Source organism: Papio anubis, chromosome 2, assembly GCF_008728515.1.
Source record: "Papio anubis isolate 15944 chromosome 2, Panubis1.0, whole genome shotgun sequence".
NCBI classification, from domain to species: Eukaryota; Metazoa; Chordata; class Mammalia; order Primates; family Cercopithecidae; genus Papio; species Papio anubis.
In genome coordinates this window covers 57,304,805-57,322,963 of record NC_044977.1, presented here as the reverse complement: position 1 = coordinate 57,322,963, position 18,159 = coordinate 57,304,805, and the positions used below count along the sequence as shown (strand labels likewise).

The window sequence follows — 18,159 nt, the reverse complement described above, 5'->3', positions numbered from 1 at the left end:
ATACAGACTCTTTTTCCTCAGTTATGAATATCGTTAGGACTCATGATGAAGAAACCCATCTATTTCATTCTTGAATGATCATGACTACATGGTCAAAAGTATATGTGAAGAGGTAAATGTATATATGTAATTGTCTTAATATAAAATTAATCATAAAAAAAGCTCACAGGGTATTTATATCATCTTTACTTGAATAAATTAATTGAAAAAAGTGAAAGCAGTGACAGGTAGAGAGGTAGGGTCTTTAGCCATTTGAGAAGCCAATTCATGATAAAGAGCTCAAATATCAAGGCTTAATGTACTGCTATTTTTTTCTTCATCTTTGTCAGAAATTCCCTAGTCTCTGGAATTATATTCTTCATCCAAACTATCAGCTATCTAAGGTGAAGCATTGTAACTTTCCTTTTTCACATTTTTACAGATGTTACTTTCTCATTATTTTATTTCCCTTTTCAGTGCATTCACTTATTCCTTTATCCTCTATTAAACATACCTTTACTGGATGTCCACTGTATGCCAGACCTGGTTTTAGATTCTGGGCATGTAGAAATTTTGAAGACCTAGACTTGCCTTTAGGGTGTTCAGTGTATGTGCATGTATATTTTTCTTTCCTATTTACAGTTGCAATCACTAGAGCTAATCCAATATACCCATAAGACATACAACTAGAGATTAAATGGGTGAAATCATGGCTTTTTAATTTTAATTTTAGCTTAGTTTCAAGTGTACATATGCAGCTTGGTTCTATAGATAAACTGAGTGTCGTGGGGGTTTGGTGTACATATTATGTTGTCATGCAAGTAATAAGCATAGTGTCCAATAGATAGTTTTTCAGTTCTTATCCTCTAGCCTCAAATAGGCCCCAACCTGTACTGTCCCCTTCTTTGTGTCTATTGTGCTCAATGTGTAGCTCCCCATTGTAAGTGAGAAAGTTTAATGTTTGGCTTTCTGTTCCTGCATTAGTGTGCTTAGAATAGTGGCCTTTGGTTCCATCCATGTTGCTGCTAAAGGACGTTACCTCATTCTTGTTTTTATGGATGTACAGTATTCCATGGTGTATATGTACCACATTTTCTTTATCCAGTCTACCACTGATGAGAATCCAGGTCAATGCCATGTCTTTACTATTGGGAATAGTGCTGCCATGAACATGTATGTGCATGTATCTTTATGTTAGAACAATTTATGTTCCTTTGGGTATATACCCGGTAACGGGATTATTTGGTCAAATGGTAATTCTGTTTTAAGTTCTTTGAGAAATGACCAAACTGCTTTCCACAGTGGCTGAACTAATTTACATTCACACCAGAAGTGTGTAAGCATTACCTTTTTTTCTGCAACCTCACCAGCATCTGACCATTTAATAATAGGCATTCTGACTGGTATGAGATGGTATCTAATTGTGGTTTTGATTTACATTTCTCTAATGATTAGTGATGTTGAGCATTTTTTCATGTGTTTTGACCACGAATATGTCTTCTTTCGAAAAGTGTCTGTTCATGTCCTTTGCCCACTTTTTAATAAGATTATTTGGTTTTTGCTCGTTAATTTGTTTAAGTTCATTATAGATTCTGGATATTAGATCTTTGTTGGATGTGTACATTGAAAATATTTTCTCCAATTTTTTGGGTTGTCTGTTTACTCCATTGATGGTTTCTTTTGCTGTGTAGAAGCTCTTTAGTTTAAATAGGTCACATTTGTCAATTTTTGTTGCAATTACGTTTGTTATCTTCATAAAATTTTTGACAGGGCCTATATCTAGAATGGCATTTCCAAATTTTCTTAAAGAGCTTTTATAGTTTTAAGTTTTACATTTAAGTTTTTATATATCTTGGCTTAATTTTTGTATATGGTATAAGGAGGTGGTACAATTTCAATCTTCTGCAATCTTCTGCAGTTATCCCAGCACCATTTATTGAATGAATCCTTTCCCCATTGGTCATTTTTGTCACCTTTGTCAAAGATCAGATGGCTGTAAGTGTGCAGCTTTATTTTTGGGCTCTCTATGCTATTCCATTGGTCTATGTGTCTGTTTTGTGCCAGTACCATGCTGTTTGGTTTACTGTAGCCTTATAGTATAGCTTGAAGTTGTGTAATGTAATGTGTTCAGTTTTGTTATTTTTGCTTAGGATTGCCTTGGCTATTTGGGCTCTTTTTGGTTCCATATGATTTTTAGATTAGTTTTTTTTTTTTTTTCTAATTCTGTGAAGAATGTCGTTGGTAGTTGGGTAGAAATAGCATTTAATTTGCAAATTGCTTTGGACAGTATGGCCATTTTAATAATATTGATTATTCCTATTCATGGACATAGAATGTTTTTTTATTTGTTTGTGTCATCTCTCATTTCTTTCAGCAGTGTTTTGTAATTGTTGTTTTAGAGATCTTTCACCTGGTTAGCTATATTCCTCAGTACTTTTTGTGACTATTGTGAACGAGATTACATTCTTCATTTGGTACTGAGCTTGGATGCTATTGGCATATAGAAATGCTACTGATTTTTGTATATTGATTTTGTATCCAGAAACGTTGCTGAAATTGTTCTGGAAGCTTTTGGGCTGAGACTATAGAGTCTTGTAGGAATGAATTCACAGCATCTTCAAACAAAGATAGTTTGACTTCGTTTCCTTTGAATGCCTTTTGTATCTTTCTCTTGCCTGATTGCTCTAACTAGGACTTTCAAGTATGACTTTTCTAAAAATAAACTTTGATGAAACTGATGATTCTGAAATATCCTTTCAAATTCTGAAGTGAGATGAATTCCCTTGTGTTTTATCTGTGTGCTTAAGGAGGTGAAGGGGCATGGTACCAGTGAGATGCAATCATTCTATCCCCACAACATGCCTAGGTTTCATCCAGGAAGGGGCTAAAGTCCCGTGGGAGTTAGATGAACCTTCCCATATGCCATAGCTTCTGCAATATGTATGCCCCTTAATTAGATACATGGGAAGCACATTAATCCAAGAGCATCTGTAAGACCTGACATGAGAGTGGAAACTCTGGTTTTCAGCAGAAGTATTTGAGTAGAACTGTGAAAGCTGACAACATGTTGTATTATTATTTATATCTGTATCCCTCATCTTTAGGAGAGTGTCTGGTACATGGTAGATATCCTTAGATGCAACTAACTACATCTCCTCTCTTGCCTCCTCCGCACACCCTCCCTGTTTCCCCCTTATATCATCTTGATCTTCTTTTTTTTTCTTCCTCCTTTTCGTTTCTATCCTCCTCCTCCTCTTCTTTTTATTCTACTTCCTCCTCCTCTTTTTCTGGTCTTCTCCGTCTTTTATTTTTATTTTCATGAGCATCATCTGATCCTTCAGACCAACACAAAAGCAGAAAGAGTAGTGTAATGAATCACCATGTATCCATCACTGAACCCCAACAGCTGTCAATATCTGGCCAATTTATTTTTACATATACCCTATACATATTTTTTCCCTCACCATTGGCCAGTTCAAAGTAAACCTTTACATATGGTTTTATTTTAAATACTACAGCATGCAACTTTAAGAGATAATTGCTCTCAAAAAATGTATAATACACACAAAAGACAATAGTTCATTATCATCATTGAATAGCTAGTCTCTCCCTTCTCTCATAAATGTCTTTATAAAATTGTTTTTTTCACATCAGGATCTAAATACATTGTATGTCTCACATTTATTTGATACGTTTCTCAATTTTTTCTGTAATCTAAATATGTTTCCTTCTTTTCTTTTTACTTCTTGCCATTTGTCAGAACAGTCCTGTGAGAATTGAATTTTACTTTTGATGTATATTTTCTTTATTTTCTGTGTTTCCTGTAAATTAATGCATAGATCCAGAGCTTGATCAGGTTTATGTCTCTTGCTTTCTTTCTTTCTGTGTTTATATGGTTATGTATTTGACAGAATTTCTACAAGGTGGTGGTATACATTTAGTATTGCATCACATTAGAAAACACATAAAATCTGTTTCTTAATTTTGTGTGTTATTAACATAAGGAATGAGAGTAGTTATATTTAGAAGAGGGAATATCCTAGGCACAAGACGACAAGGTGACATTTTCCTTTCTACTCTGAAAATTTATGTTTTTGTGAAGGTTTTTTGTTGTTGTTGGTTTACATGGCTTCATATGTATATAATGCCGTTTTCCAAACTAACAAACAAAAAACTGGCTAATGTCAAGAACAAAACAGGAGGAGGAAAAAAGATTAAGCTAGGATTCCAGGGTTGTCAACCTGATCTATTCACTGCAAAGTTCCCACCATCCTTTTATCTCATGCTTTTAGCAACTATTGGTGATAATTGAACAGATCCACTATTTCATCTGGCTTCTTAATGCTTTTGTGAATAAACAGATACATGAATGTCCTAAAAGTTCAACCTGAATACAACTCCTGGGATGGCATAAACAGAGTTTCAGAGTGGTACAACCTCCTTATTGAAGGAGGTTTGGTTGAGGAATGAGTTAAGAGGACAGGCATCTATAGAGACGTTTATTTAAGTCAATTCTAGAAAGAATACTTTTTCAATGATTCTATGGCTTGTAGAAGAGGACCAATCAAAATTGTTGAAGTAGAAAATTGGCTTAAGAAAGCTTAGGAGAAGGAAATCTATGTAAGACATTGAAACTGAATCTATGTGCTTCTTTAGGAAACCATATCGTTTTGTTTGTTTGTCTGGTAACAAGGTATATTACGTTTTCTTATGTTAGTTTTAGTAGCAAACAGTGTTTTTACCTTTACTGAACTGATTAGCATTACCCACAACAAATTGCTCTTGGCCATAAAGTCCTTGGTGGAGTCTCAGGACATCTTTCACATGTTTGGAGTGTGTAAACATGAGATGGAAACATTCCTTCGTTCAACCTCAGTCTCTGTGTGCATTGTACCTAAACACATCCTCATTATCCACCCCCTACTCCCAACACACGTTTATTCACTGCCTGTATCTTTTCTTGTACTTACCTGGAAATTGAAAACGGAATTGCAGAAGAAAACACAGTTTTAAGTGAAAATGAATAGCTCTCAAGGAAGCATCCTAGTTGAAAAATGCTTAGAAATAATGGGTTTTAGCTAGACTTTTTTTTTTCCTTTGCTGTAATTCTTTTTGAATCTTTAGCAGAGCACTCAGTACTTCTACTGCAGAACATTAGGATGTTAATGGTTCAATTGCAATCGAATTTTGGTCCTTTAAGCTGGAAGATCAATGGGTAAGTCATCTGGCCTTTTTGCGTTGTTTTCTTCATTCCTCTGCCAGCCTTTTGTCAGTTGTTCTGGGCATTAACTTTTCCACCCAAAGAGAAGTCAAGCAAGAATACAGTGGTGGTTGTCAAAACCATCCTCCTTGCAGGAAATTCTGCTGAAACATTCAGTAGGTATAAGAGGATGTAAATAAAAATAATGGCCAGCATGAACTTTTAGATTACTTATGACCCTAAACTAATACCAAAAATGAAAAGAATTAAAGGGGGATGGGGGTGGGAGGACAAGTGTGTCGCTTTTTCCTGTGTGGATAGGGACGAAACCATTTGGCTCATTTTTTATAATGTGCAACGAAGTAACACAGACGCAAGAAATGGAAGGCAAATGGAGAAAATATTATTAATAGTACTTGTCTCAGAAGGGTGCTGTGAGGGTTAAAAAGTCAAACCATGAAAAGTGCTTCCACAGAGCCTGGTGCACAGAAAGTTCGCAATGAACACGTGCTGCCGGTGGTGCTATGACCCACTGTGAACCCCAGCATTCTTTTCAGGAGTCGTTCATCACATTCAATTCTCACTCATCTTTACCTGCAAATAGAGGCACAGCAATACTGCAGACATTTTGGCTCATTCCAGACCTTCTGACTTTGCTTCTATTGATAATTCTCACAAGGCCATATAGGATTTTACTCTGGGATTCTCTAAATGTGGATACTATGAAAGATGGCACTAAAGTAAACTTCAATATAACACAGAATCTTAGTTTTCCATTAATATTCATTTTATAAAGAGAAATGCCTACCCTTGAAGGGGAATAGTACCCAGTCGACAGAGTTATTTATCTATTTATCTTTAAATTTATTTTGAAATATTACAAAGCTGCAGCAGCTTTGTAATGAGACTTGCTAGGTTACTGTAGCACTTTTAGAACCCAGCAACATTCTGTAACACTCCAGGATATCCACCCTGCTGTCCCTGTGCCCCCTTCACCCAGAATATAGCAGTTTGTCACAAATGAAATATGCCCTGACTCTCTTTTCAAAGCTCTTGTAATATATTCAATTACTATTTATTAAGGCATTTATCATTTACAATAGATCCAAACGTTAATATTTAAGTTAATTATATGCTGTTACTACTCAGGACTTCATCCTCAAGAAATATTTAAGTTTGAGGCTTTACATTCAATAAAATTATGTAATGCAAAGTCTAAAAGCACTGCCAGCACAAGCGTACACAGCTTCAGATCAGACTTTCCAAAGAAATCACTTCAATTAATATTTGAAATAAAAATTTCAATTATTCATTGCCTTAAAAACACATGAGGAGCCTTATGCCAGTTCAAATCTGCTGAATCTTTCTAGCATCTGTGTGTCTCAGTGTACATTAGTAAACATCTTTGATTTGTTTTCTCACCTAACCATAACTCCATCTCTCTGTCTTTTGGTTTTCCTTTTGAAACACGACTTTTTTTTTTTTTTTTTTTTTTGAGACGGAGTCTCATTCTGTAGCCCAGGCTGAAGTGCAGTGGCACAATCTCAGCTCACTGCAGCCTCTGCCTCCTGGATTCAAGGCAATTCTCCTGTTTCAGCCTCTTGAGTAGCTGTGATTTCAGGCACGCGCCACCAGCCCGGCTAATTTTTGTATTTTTGGCACAGATGGGGTTTTACCATGTTGGCCAGGCTGGTCTCGAACTCCTGACCTCAGGTAATCCGCCCACTTCGGCCTCCCAAAGTGCTGGGATTACTGGCTACCGTGCCCGGCCAGGATTTTTTTTTTTTTTAATTAACAATTTCAAATCCATTATATCTTTCATTTTCCATATCTTTTTTATCCTAATAATTTGCTGATACATTTTATCTAAGGCATATATTCTGAGGAAGCAGTAAGCTGAAATGAGCAAATTAAACAGGTATTTCAAAGAAAAGATCTTCCCCATAGCATGACCATTAGAAATTCTGAGAGTGAAAGAATTTATGGGTTATTCTTATGTAATGCAACTGACAATTAATTCAACAGAAGGTTAAAAGAGTGTGCCTTTTAAAGATAAATACTGGACTCTTTGGGCAAAAGTAATAACAGAAAAGAAAATCAGGAGACTTGAAAAGGTAAGCTTTGCATACCAGAGAGGAAAAAGATAATGCTTCGGAGTTCCCATTTTATCTAAACTGCAGACTCTTTCCTAGAAAACGTAATGAAAAGGACGAACTTCCTCCAAATAAAGAATATAATAATGTCTCATTAAATCACAGAGATCAAAACAATGTCCTGTTAATGGAGAATTAATTGAAAAAAAGCTGCTTTTTCTTTGGTCCACTTCAAGCTATGTTGTTGAAAATATTTCTTAACACTGTATTTCAGTGTGTGTGTGGGTGTGTTTAATGCTAGTCCCTTAGAATTTTGTAAATGGGTATATGAATAAGAAGTGTAGTAGTTAAATAAACCTGGAAAATATTGACAATCAAGGTTTAGTAAGTGGCTGAACCATTTCATGTATTACTTGGAAGACCTAGTGGAGGGTGATTTCAAGCTTGGCTAACTCACGGTTCAGTTGCATTTTCACTTCCCTATCAAGTATTTACCCTGTTGTCGTGGTTTGCTATCATCTCTTCAGGACTACAGAATAACTAGAATAGTTGCAGGGTGTGTGGACAGGGTGCGGTGTGGGAGATTTTTGATACAATTCACTAATCTCTTCGTAAGAATAAATAAACTTTCTCAGAAGTTCTCCAGCAAACTCTTTCTTTATATCTCATTGGCTAGAACTGTATCCTATCCCATGTTCCTACAGCAGTCCTTGCAGAGGAGATTGGATTGGCTTCGACAAATCAGGATTAACTCAGTGAAAAGTCCAGAAATCCTCACTCCTATTGGTGGCCTCCGATATCTGAACAGAATCAGATTTCAGTTGGGAGACAAGGAGTAGAGATGGTATATGAGCAGTCAAAGACTCTGAGATTGACAAATAATTGTGACTGCCATACTAAGGAAAATAAAGCTTAAATCCTTTTTATGAAACATAAACTTGTCACTTCTGATTTTGTTGATATAAGGCTACATTTTCAAGTCCTATTAGCTCCAAAGACAAATTTAATGCATAAGTCTTCTCAGAGCCTTTAATATGTTAACATACCTGGAGACTCTCTGAGAAAGGGATAAAGCCTGCAATGTTTCACAGATAATAAAATATTTTATTATGTAAAATAATGCAATTATTTTTCAAGGCATTCTTTCCAGGATGATTGTCTTTATTAGTATAGTTTGGAAATGGCTCCCCTCAATTATTAGTCTGAACCTATTTCATAGTGTATATTTTATAATGGTCAAAATGCCTCCAAGATTGCCTTTTCTAAGTTCTATAAAAAATAAGAGAAATTTATAAAGTAGCAGGTTATAAAATTAATACTAAAAATGAATAGCCTTATAAATATAGTAAAATGGTAATATTAGAATTTAGTTAGTGGGTTCACTCTAAAGTTCTTTTAACCTTGCTCTATGTTTGAAATTTTTCATAACAGAAGGTTGGAAAACAGTAAAACAGCCACAACGTAGCAAAGAGTAGCTTTTATATATACGATGAAATACCAATAAAATGATTCATGAAAAATAACACCACACTTATAATAGCAAAAATGAATAAAACATCGTGGCTAACTTTGCAAGAAACATTCAAAACCTGTATGAGAAAACTTTAAACACTATTGAGAGAAGCAAAACTAGACTTGAGCAAATGAAGGTACAGATAGGAAGATTCAACCTCAGCAAGGCTTCTGTTCTAGGCGAGTTTATTTTTAAATACAACGAAAACCCGATAAATGGACCACCACGTTGCTAGATTTTCTTTCTGAAGATAATGGTTAATAAATTTTATTGGAGGAAATAAATTATTCAGAAAAATCTTTAAAAATCAACAAATCTGGCACAGAGGGGCTTGCTGTATCAGTTATTAAAATATGTTATAAAGCCTTTATAAGTGAAACTCTGGTTTGGTGCATGGATAGAGAAAGTAAACCATGAAACAGATTTTAAAAATCCGTAAAGGGACCCAGTCACGTGGAAATTTAACATATAGTAAAGGCAGAACCTCAAATCAGCAAGAGAAGGTGAACTGTCATATATTGCAATAACTGCATAGCTATATGGTAAAAGATAAAATTTTGATTAGTTTCTCACATTGCATAACAAAATACATTCCAAGTGAGTCAAATATTTAACTTAAAAAATTATATGAGTACTAAGAGAAAACATGGATGAAAACTTCTGTACTCTGGAAGAGGGCTCATTTTTTCTAACCATGATTCAAAATCCAGATATATTAAGAGAAAACTAAATCAATACATTTTATTAGAAAAAAAAGAATAAATTTTTATTTGAAAAAAGATACCTAAAAGAGGTAAAAGAATAATGACAAACTGGGAAAAATATTTGCAACTTAATCTCAAAGAGTTAATATATCTAATTAATTTTAAATACAGAAGAAAATGGCTAGTAATTTTTTATCAGAATTGACTTGTTTATGAACAGTTTACAAAAACAAGAAACAAGTTGCATTTTTCCTTATGAAAGAAGCTCAATTTCCTTTATAACAAGAAAAATGCAAACAAAAACACAATGGGGTAGCATTTATCACGTACCTGATTGACGCAAATTAAAGTTCGACAGCATACTCTGTTGCTGAGGTTGCAGAGAAACAAACATTTTCATCCATTGCTGGTGGGACGGCAAAATGATGCAATCCTTTTAGAGTGCAATTTGCCAATATATATATATATATATATATAAATACACATGAATTTACCCTTTGACAAAGCTCCTCTACTTCTCAAAATTCTTCCCCAAAATACTCAGGCAAAAACTGAAAAACACATACAGGTATATGCAGAAGGCTGTTCTATACTTTTCAGACTATTAGTTAGACATGATTGTTATTCTAAGAATGTTATCTGTATATTATGGGATAAAGCAAATGAATAATCATAGCGATATCATTGAGAACCAAGATTTTCCTTATGAGAGAAAGGAAGTAGAGATTTAAGAGTGTCAAGGTTGAGCAAAAACTCTGTAGTCCTGAATATGAATGGGAAGTAGCGGCATAAATTCATGATAAATTTTGTCTTTTTTTAAAAAAATCCTATACTATATACACTGAAAAACCCTAGATCCCGTGACAGGCAGTGAGCATAAAGTTGATTTGGTATTTAAATGAGATACATATAAAACACAGCTCTCTGGCATATGAGATATTAATGGTGCTCTGAAATGGAAAAATACAAATTCAAGTAAATTTGGGAAATTCTAAATTTCCCTCTTGGAGACTATATTTTATGTATAATGTTAAATGTTCTGGAAAAGTCTCTCAGTGAAGAAACCTAAAACTTTTTAGCACAGTGGCTGTTGGGAAACCTTCGTGTGTTTTGCAGGAAAAGGGGTTGAGGTTGTAGAGCTCTTATTGTTTCTTCACTACACAAATGTGCCATAGAAAACAATTTGGAAAATATTGATGTGAAAGTGAAATGCAATTTGTGGATAATTATTCTTCATAGAGGGACAGAGGTCTAGAGAGAGCTGCTGGTGTCATGTACTGAATGAATGCATGATTTAATGCAACAAGTGTTATTTAATATCTGCTAGATGCTAAATGCTATGTTCAATGGTGGGGATCCAAGAGTAAAAACAAGAAAAATGTCTTGGACACCTGGTAGAGCATTAAAATATGATTCTATTGACACTGCTATAAGCAAGTTTTGAAATGTTTTACGGGAATGTTAAATTGCAATTGAGTGCCTCAATGTGACACACGGTTGGGAATTAAGTATGATGGTGGAAGCAAAGAGGAAGGACCTCCCTGGCAAAGAAAACAGCATGAGCAAAGATAGTTTAACTGCAACAATAGTCACACCTATGTGGAAGAGTAAAGGAAAATAAATGTGAGAGGGTAGGCAGGGCCCAAGTAATGAGAAGAATGTGGGCTTTGGGGTCTGACAAGCCTGGGCCATCATCATTGCTCTACCTGTAAATGACCTTTGGAAGGTGATTTAATCTCTATAAGGCTCAGCTTTCCCATCAGTATCATAAGGATAAGAAAAATTACCTCACAAAGTGATGATGACATAAAAATCCCACATCCACAGCTTTCAACATAGTGTGGAGACTTAGTCAATATCAGTTGTTACCATTATTAGGCAGATGGGAGCAAAATGATAAATATCCGCTGGTACCAGTAAAAAGGATCTGGATTTAATCTGTAGGCAGTAGAGAGCCATTGAAGGATTATTAGTGTGGGAATGGTGGGACTAACTCGATCGTTTGTAAAGGTGAATATGGAGGAATGAATGGATGAAAGGAGACATGAGCTTTGCACCTGATGGAAAATGGTAGGAGGCATAAATAGGCCATTGGTGGAGTGTTTGAAACTCTTCAGTATTTCACAGGTAGAACTGCTAGAATTTATTAGACTTACATATGTGAGAGCAGGGATTGTGAAAGAGAAGAGAAAGAAAACTGACATCAGTGTTTCTAGCCTGAGCATCTGAATCTCCAGTAATATTAACAATTGAGACAGGCGACAGTTGAGACGGTACAATAGGTATGTAGAAAGTAATGAGTTCAGGTGTGGAATTTAGTTTGTTTTCTGTCATTATCCATTTGGTCTTTCTAGAATAAGCAAGCTTTTCAGACTTGAGTGTGGCAACCCAGCTTCTAATCTCAAAGATCCTTTTATTCTAAGGGACCACTATAGTTTGAATAGCAGGTAAGGTGTCACAAAGTAAAATACTACAAACTATTAGAGAAATCTAACGTGGTAGCTGGATATGGATACCAGCTGGCTATCACATGGTAGGCAAATGTGGCTTGAATTACTATAGTTGTCGAAGCAGTGTTTTCTTTAAGCATAATTGAAAATTTACTTTTAAATTTAGACATTCTACTCAATGCCAATTTGTGTGTGTGTGTTTCTTGTTTTAATGTGCAGGACAGGAGAGAATTGGAAAAGATTCCAACTATGAGCAGGAGGGTAAAGTCCAGTTTGTGATTGACGCGGTCTATGCTATGGCTCATGCCCTTCACCACATGAACAAGGATCTCTGTGCTGACTACCGGGGTGTCTGTCCAGAGATGGAGCAAGCTGGAGGCAAGAAGTTGCTGAAGTATATCCGCAATGTTAACTTCAATGGTGAGTCTCCAAAAATCCATCCTTTTTGGAATTCTAAGTGTTGGCATTCTGTTTCATAAGTTTTAAATTTTTATTATGATTTGCTTTAAAATATGTGTCAAAACTTGCTTGATTATAAAACTTTAAATGACTGAATCAATGCATGAATGAGCAAATGAATGGAAGAATGAATTACAATATATTTGGGGGGTTATGGTTTGGTCTCGTTTTCTTGAAATAGAGATTTTTTTTTTTTTTTTGCACACAGCCAAATTCTTCTTTGGTGAATTCAGGTGGGTATGGGATAGAAGAGGAAGGGAAAGGAGCAGTTGCTGTAGGTACCTCTGAATATGGAAAAACTGAAGCCATTTTTCCTCTGCTCACATACCACAACAAGAATTCACATAGAAGACTTCCATGACCAAATGTCAGGGGAGAGGTTTCCCCCACACACCAAGCTAGCAATAAATTCTGCAATGGACATAAGCTGAGTGTCCTCTACTTCAATTCCTACATGATGTATCTGGCATGCTGTCAAGCCCCACAAGTTGGAGGCTTGGTTCCCAAGACTCCTCCCCTTGCCACTTCCAATGACAGTGGCAAACCCTAGGTTGCTTTGTCTGTGCTTCCAATGGGCTGGCTATAAACTGGAGTTTTGACAATCCTCTCATCAGGTTTGATTAATTTCCTAGAGCAACTCACAGAACTCAGTAAAACACTTACTTAAATCTATGACAAAGGGTATTTTAAAGGATACAAATAAACCTCCAGATGAAGAGATCCATAGGACAAGGTCTGAAGGGGTCCTGAGAGTGGGAGCTTCTGTCCCCATGGAGTTGGGGTGTGCTGGCCTCCCGTGCACACAGATGAGTTATTGCTTACCTTCTTGTCAGCCTCCCTGTGTTCAGCTCTCTGAACTTTGTCCTCTTGGGCCTTTTATGAAGATTTCATTGAATAGGCATGATCGACAACTGTGAAGAAATGTGATTGGACACAAAGGATATACTCTAATACTAATAGGCTAAGCAGTGATACCCAGCAAGGCCTGTCTGTCCACATCTTTCTTGGTCTATCTGTGCAGCATTTCTTCCTCCAGGATATGGGACAGGACCGTTCTAAAATGAGGGTCTGATGGCCTGTTAACAGAAAGGTGGAGGAAGGTTGGTATCCTACCTTAGGTTGGTAGAAAGAGGGCAGGAGAAGTTCGGAAAGAGAAATTGTTTTCTGAGGCCTAAAGTGCACCAACATTATAACAAAGGTTATGGTAATTATGAGCCGAGAACCATAAATGAAAAGCTACACACACACACACACACACACACACACACACACACACACACTTATAAAGTAACATCAGAATACTCAAGTTAATAGAAGTAATGTTTGTAATTTGCCACATCAACCATATTTCAAGTTTTAAACTTATTTCCCAAAGTACAAAACTCTTTTATAAATTAATAGGTTACCCAAAATATGTGGGTAGAGATAGGTGAAAAAATGCGCCAATAGGATAAAAGGAATAGGAGGAAGCACACTCTGATAATATCTATTTGAATAGTCTCGACTCTTACATCTTAATGTTTCACATGCCAAGAATTAAATAAGTATACTTGAATGTATGAGCAATGCAACATTCAACACAGACAGTAACAAATTATCTTATAAATTACATAACTAAAGTGAAGGAGGGTGAGGAATAAATCATGAATGCAAGTAATTTTGGAAAATAGTATTTGACTATATAAGGCTGAAGACAAAAATAGCTGTACACGTTCATTGGACAATATCTAGTAAATCTGTGCTTTTTTCACAATTCTGAAGCTAATCTATGTATATAATAAGACTGAGAAAATAATTATATATATTGTGAATAATGAGAGCCAGTTTTCTCATTATCTAAGATAGAAACCACCAATAAGGATTGAGGGAAATCTAGAATGAACCCTGTTGTGTTGGATTATAATATATATGGTTTTTAATAAACATGCAATGGGTAAATATGGAAGTAAATTTTATATGTGTATTATATATACCAATTCTGCCTGGCTCTGTTCCCTGAGAGGGCCTGAGAGCAATGATACACAGGTAAAAACACATCTAGCACACAGATATTATTTATAAATATCATTGTTAAATTAAAAAGGTAGAAGAACCCCTAAAGAATGGTTGGGACCATTCTTTAAGGTCCTGGGGCAGGGAAAGCCCAAAATAAGCTTGAAGCATGCTGTGCCAGAATACAAGAAAATTCTCAAAAACTGAAGGGGTCATGTTGAAAGGGCACAGAAACCAAATTGGAAGAGATCCCATTGGCCAACTCTGGGATCCCAGTGGATTATAACTCATAAAATAACATAAGTAACCATGACTCCATACTGATATCAATAAACTTGAACTAATTAAACAAATGCAAGAGAATAGGCAGCATGATGGAATAAAGTTAAGATAGAAATACAGAGTGGCCTTTTAGTAAAGACCTAAGTAGTAATTTTTTTAGGCAAGTATCATGGGATGCTAAAAGTATGGGGTTACAGTATGATGAGAAACAAGATATTTGCATAGTGTCAAAAGTACCTTCCATCAAGATATATATGAATAACCAAAAAGAAAATAGTAGCTCTGTAGTGAAGAAAACTGGGAGATAGCACGTAAAACAGGTGATCAAGGTGGACATCATCACTAATGAGACTTATGAACATTGTGTGTCTTTTGATACGATACAGTGGCACGATTACAGCATCACTTCTAAGGTTTTACTGCCGAAAAGTATACCTTAAACCTAATTTTAAGGAAACATCAAACAAATCCAAATTAAAAGATGTTTTATGAAATCACTGGCAAGTACTTTTCTAAAGTGCCCAGGAGAATAATAGATAAAGGAACTGTTTCTGACTCAAAGAGACCAAGGAAGTATTACTATCAAATGTAATGTGGAAATATTGATTAATCCTATGCTAGAAAAAAACACTAATGGGAAGGTGGAGGAATTTTAATAACATTTGCAGATTAGTTTTAATAGTATTCTATCAGTGTTAATTTCCTGGTTTGGATATAGTATGGTCTTAAAAAACTCTTTACTTTTTTCTCTTAATAACAACTCATTTAAAACCACAACATGGTATCAATCTTTCAGGAGTTACCTAGTATCTGAATGAAGAGGAGCCACATTCAATATGGGGATCAATAGTTTCCTAGTTTAGATGGAGACAAAGAAGATCAACTACAAGTTATGTTCTTTCTGTATTTTTTTCTTGATGTTACAGAATCTCCTAATATTTGTATAACCAATTTTCCCAGAGTCAAACAAATATAAATACTATTTTTTTCAATCATCGTATTTCATATGCTGAGGTCAATTTCTGGATTTTTTATTCTGGTTCATGGATATGTGTGACCATTCTTACACTAGCGACAAAAATAAAATTTGTTTGGTAAGTTTTCTTGATGGTTCTTCCCTGATTCTTCTTTTAGATAATGATTATAGACCCATTTTGTCAAGAGGGGATTGTCTATTGACAAGCCAGAATAGCTGAGCTATTCATAGGGCTTATGTTTATTAAGTGGTTATTGTGTGCCCGAAACTGCTAAACGTTTTATGCATTGACTTATTTTATCTTTAAAACATCATAATGGTTTAGGATGCTATTTTTTTCTTTCTTTCTTTTTTTTTTTTTTACAGATAAGGAATCTGATTCATGGGGAACTTAAGAATTACGATGTTCAAATCCATACAGCTAGGTAGCGATGATGTTATACTTGAGACACAGGACGACTAAGTCCACAATCTGCTTCCTTGAATGTTATTCAAGTTGCTGAGAGCAAGGGCTTCCTGCATCATTCCTGCTGCCTCCTCTTATATCTGAGGTTGCATGGGAATTTCAGGAAGGGCTAATTTTTTCTCTTTTTTTTTTTTTTTTTTGTCATCATTGTAATCATACTCTATGGTCAACAAAATCTTCTTTCTCTAAGGATATCTTTTTCTTCCATATGACAGCTGAGAGACTTCTGGCTCCTAAGACACTGCAGTACTCATGGATGACAAGGCTCAAAAGTTTTGTAAATCAAAGAAACTATGCTAAATTTAATCAGTGGGTCCTATGTCACTTTAAGTGAGCAAAGGTTAGAGGGGAAAAGAACTTGACATGTTTTACTCATTCAATTTTCTGACTTTTGGTTAAAAAATCAAATCTTAGAGAAAAAGTATTTGTCCAAGACTCCATAGCTAGCAAAGGACAGAGACAGATCTAGAACTCAAGTCTCTTCCAATCCATTGTGAAAAATTTAAACTTTATTTTGCATATTTTAGGAGGATTTTGATTTTTCTTTGTCTCAGTAAGCTTGAGATGATGTTTCACGGTTACTTTAGTACAAAGTTTGCTGTATAGACAGGAGTTTTGTTAACAGCAGAGTATAATTTAACAGTTCTGGTCTTCGTATTTGCCAAAGTAGCAATTTAAAAAATGATAATATCGTACCCTAAAGGTGTTTGATACAGTTTCATCAAGTATTTAGCCTCCTCTTATGCATTGAGGAAAGAAATGGGTAATTTATCATGCCTAGATATTTTTCCTGCAACCCAAATCCATGCAAAGTCCCAAGCCTAAATTCATTTTCGTTACCTTTACGTTGGCCCATCCAACCATATGGCAATACTTACAAATATAAACTTAACAAATTTGGTGTCTTGATTATAAAATCTCAAATAATAGCTATAGAATGAAGGATTTCATCTGAAGCATGTCTGTACTTCAATTTACTAGTTTCTAGGAAACAAATTGGAGTAGGTTATATTTTGTAGAGATGGCAGATCTCACATGCTTTTTTTGCAATATGATGTTAGCTTTCCTTCATCAAGAGGTGAGATCTATTTTTCCTCCCTTTGAGTGAGCCTGTGATTAATTTGGAAGTAGCACTGTGACTTCTAAGGCAAAATAGTTTTGTCTAGTTTTTTTGGAACATTTGGACTATGAGCATGGGTACCATGCTGGGAGGAAGCCTAGATGTCTCACTGACAGGCCACGTGTAGCCACATGTTCTGGCTACAACCCCAGCTGAGGGTCCCACCTGTTAGCTAATATCAACTGTCAGACATGAGAGCCTCAAGTTGCCCCAGCTGACATGAGTGGACCAGAGAGCTGCTGTCCCTACAGAGCTCTGACCAAATTACGAAATAAGTGTTGTCACTGTTTTGAGTACTAATATTCAGAGTGGTTTCTTGGGCAGAAAGAGATAACAGGAACCCCGAACAAATGTCACGTTCCTGGAATCTGTGCATGGTTTGGTAAAATGAGAACAGAAAATGTGTCAGATAAATACGTTGATGCAGAAGACTGTTTTATTATCTGGGCTATCTGAGTCTCTATTCCTTCTCTGTCCAAGAAGAAAGAAATTCAGAGACTCTCATCCAGTAGGGGAGATTTCAGACTTCAGTACAATCCATTATCTGTCCTTTACTGTCTGTTACCCATCTTCTCAGGTGATTCTATTTCTTTTGCCCTGGTGTACCTGCATCTTGGCTCTAATGCCTTGTGGGCATCTCTGTGGGGAATCATTTCCCCATTGGTGAATTCTTTATCTCCTCTGGACCTTTTTAAAATATAGAGTTCATTGAACACAATGCTTCTTATTCTCTTTTGAGAAGTTCATGGATGCTGTTAAAAAGGAGATGTGGGGATTAAAAAACTGGAAATAATAAGACAGCTGCATTAGAGAATCCATCAAAAAGGTCAAAGCCACACAATGTGCTATTACAAGTCATCACTTAGATAAAGTATTCAGCTCTTATTTTTTTAAACCGGAACTTTAATGAGAATGGAAAGGGCAT

At 35.7% G+C, this 18,159-nt stretch overlaps 1 protein-coding gene and 2 long non-coding RNA genes across 17 annotated transcripts in view; 1 reads left to right on the top strand and 2 right to left on the bottom strand.

Annotated features, from left to right (window-relative positions):
• The window catches only part of GRM7 (glutamate metabotropic receptor 7), an 888,361-nt gene that overhangs the window by 586,740 nt on the left and 283,462 nt on the right, over positions 1-18,159 (top strand). For all 15 annotated transcript variants that reach the window (XR_004181784.1, XR_004181802.1, XR_004181781.1 and 12 more), the window contains exon 6: positions 12,159-12,359. Coding sequence is in view for 5 of the 15 variants with exons in the window: in XM_021933241.2 (XP_021788933.1) it covers positions 12,159-12,359 (201 nt within the window). In the remaining 10 variants the exon portion in view is untranslated. The remainder of the gene's footprint in view (positions 1-12,158; positions 12,360-18,159) is intronic.
• On the bottom strand, positions 5,690-13,361 carry LOC110742253. The gene is made up of 3 exons (XR_004181808.1): positions 13,221-13,361; positions 9,820-9,895; positions 5,690-5,773 (listed from the first exon to the last, which is right to left on the bottom strand). It is a non-coding gene; the product is annotated as an uncharacterized LOC110742253 (long non-coding RNA).
• LOC116273480 overlaps positions 13,389-18,159 on the bottom strand; it is a 39,388-nt gene continuing 34,617 nt past the window's right edge. Inside the window, exon 3 of the long non-coding RNA XR_004181807.1 lies at positions 13,389-13,474. This is a non-coding gene — a long non-coding RNA (uncharacterized LOC116273480). The remainder of the gene's footprint in view (positions 13,475-18,159) is intronic.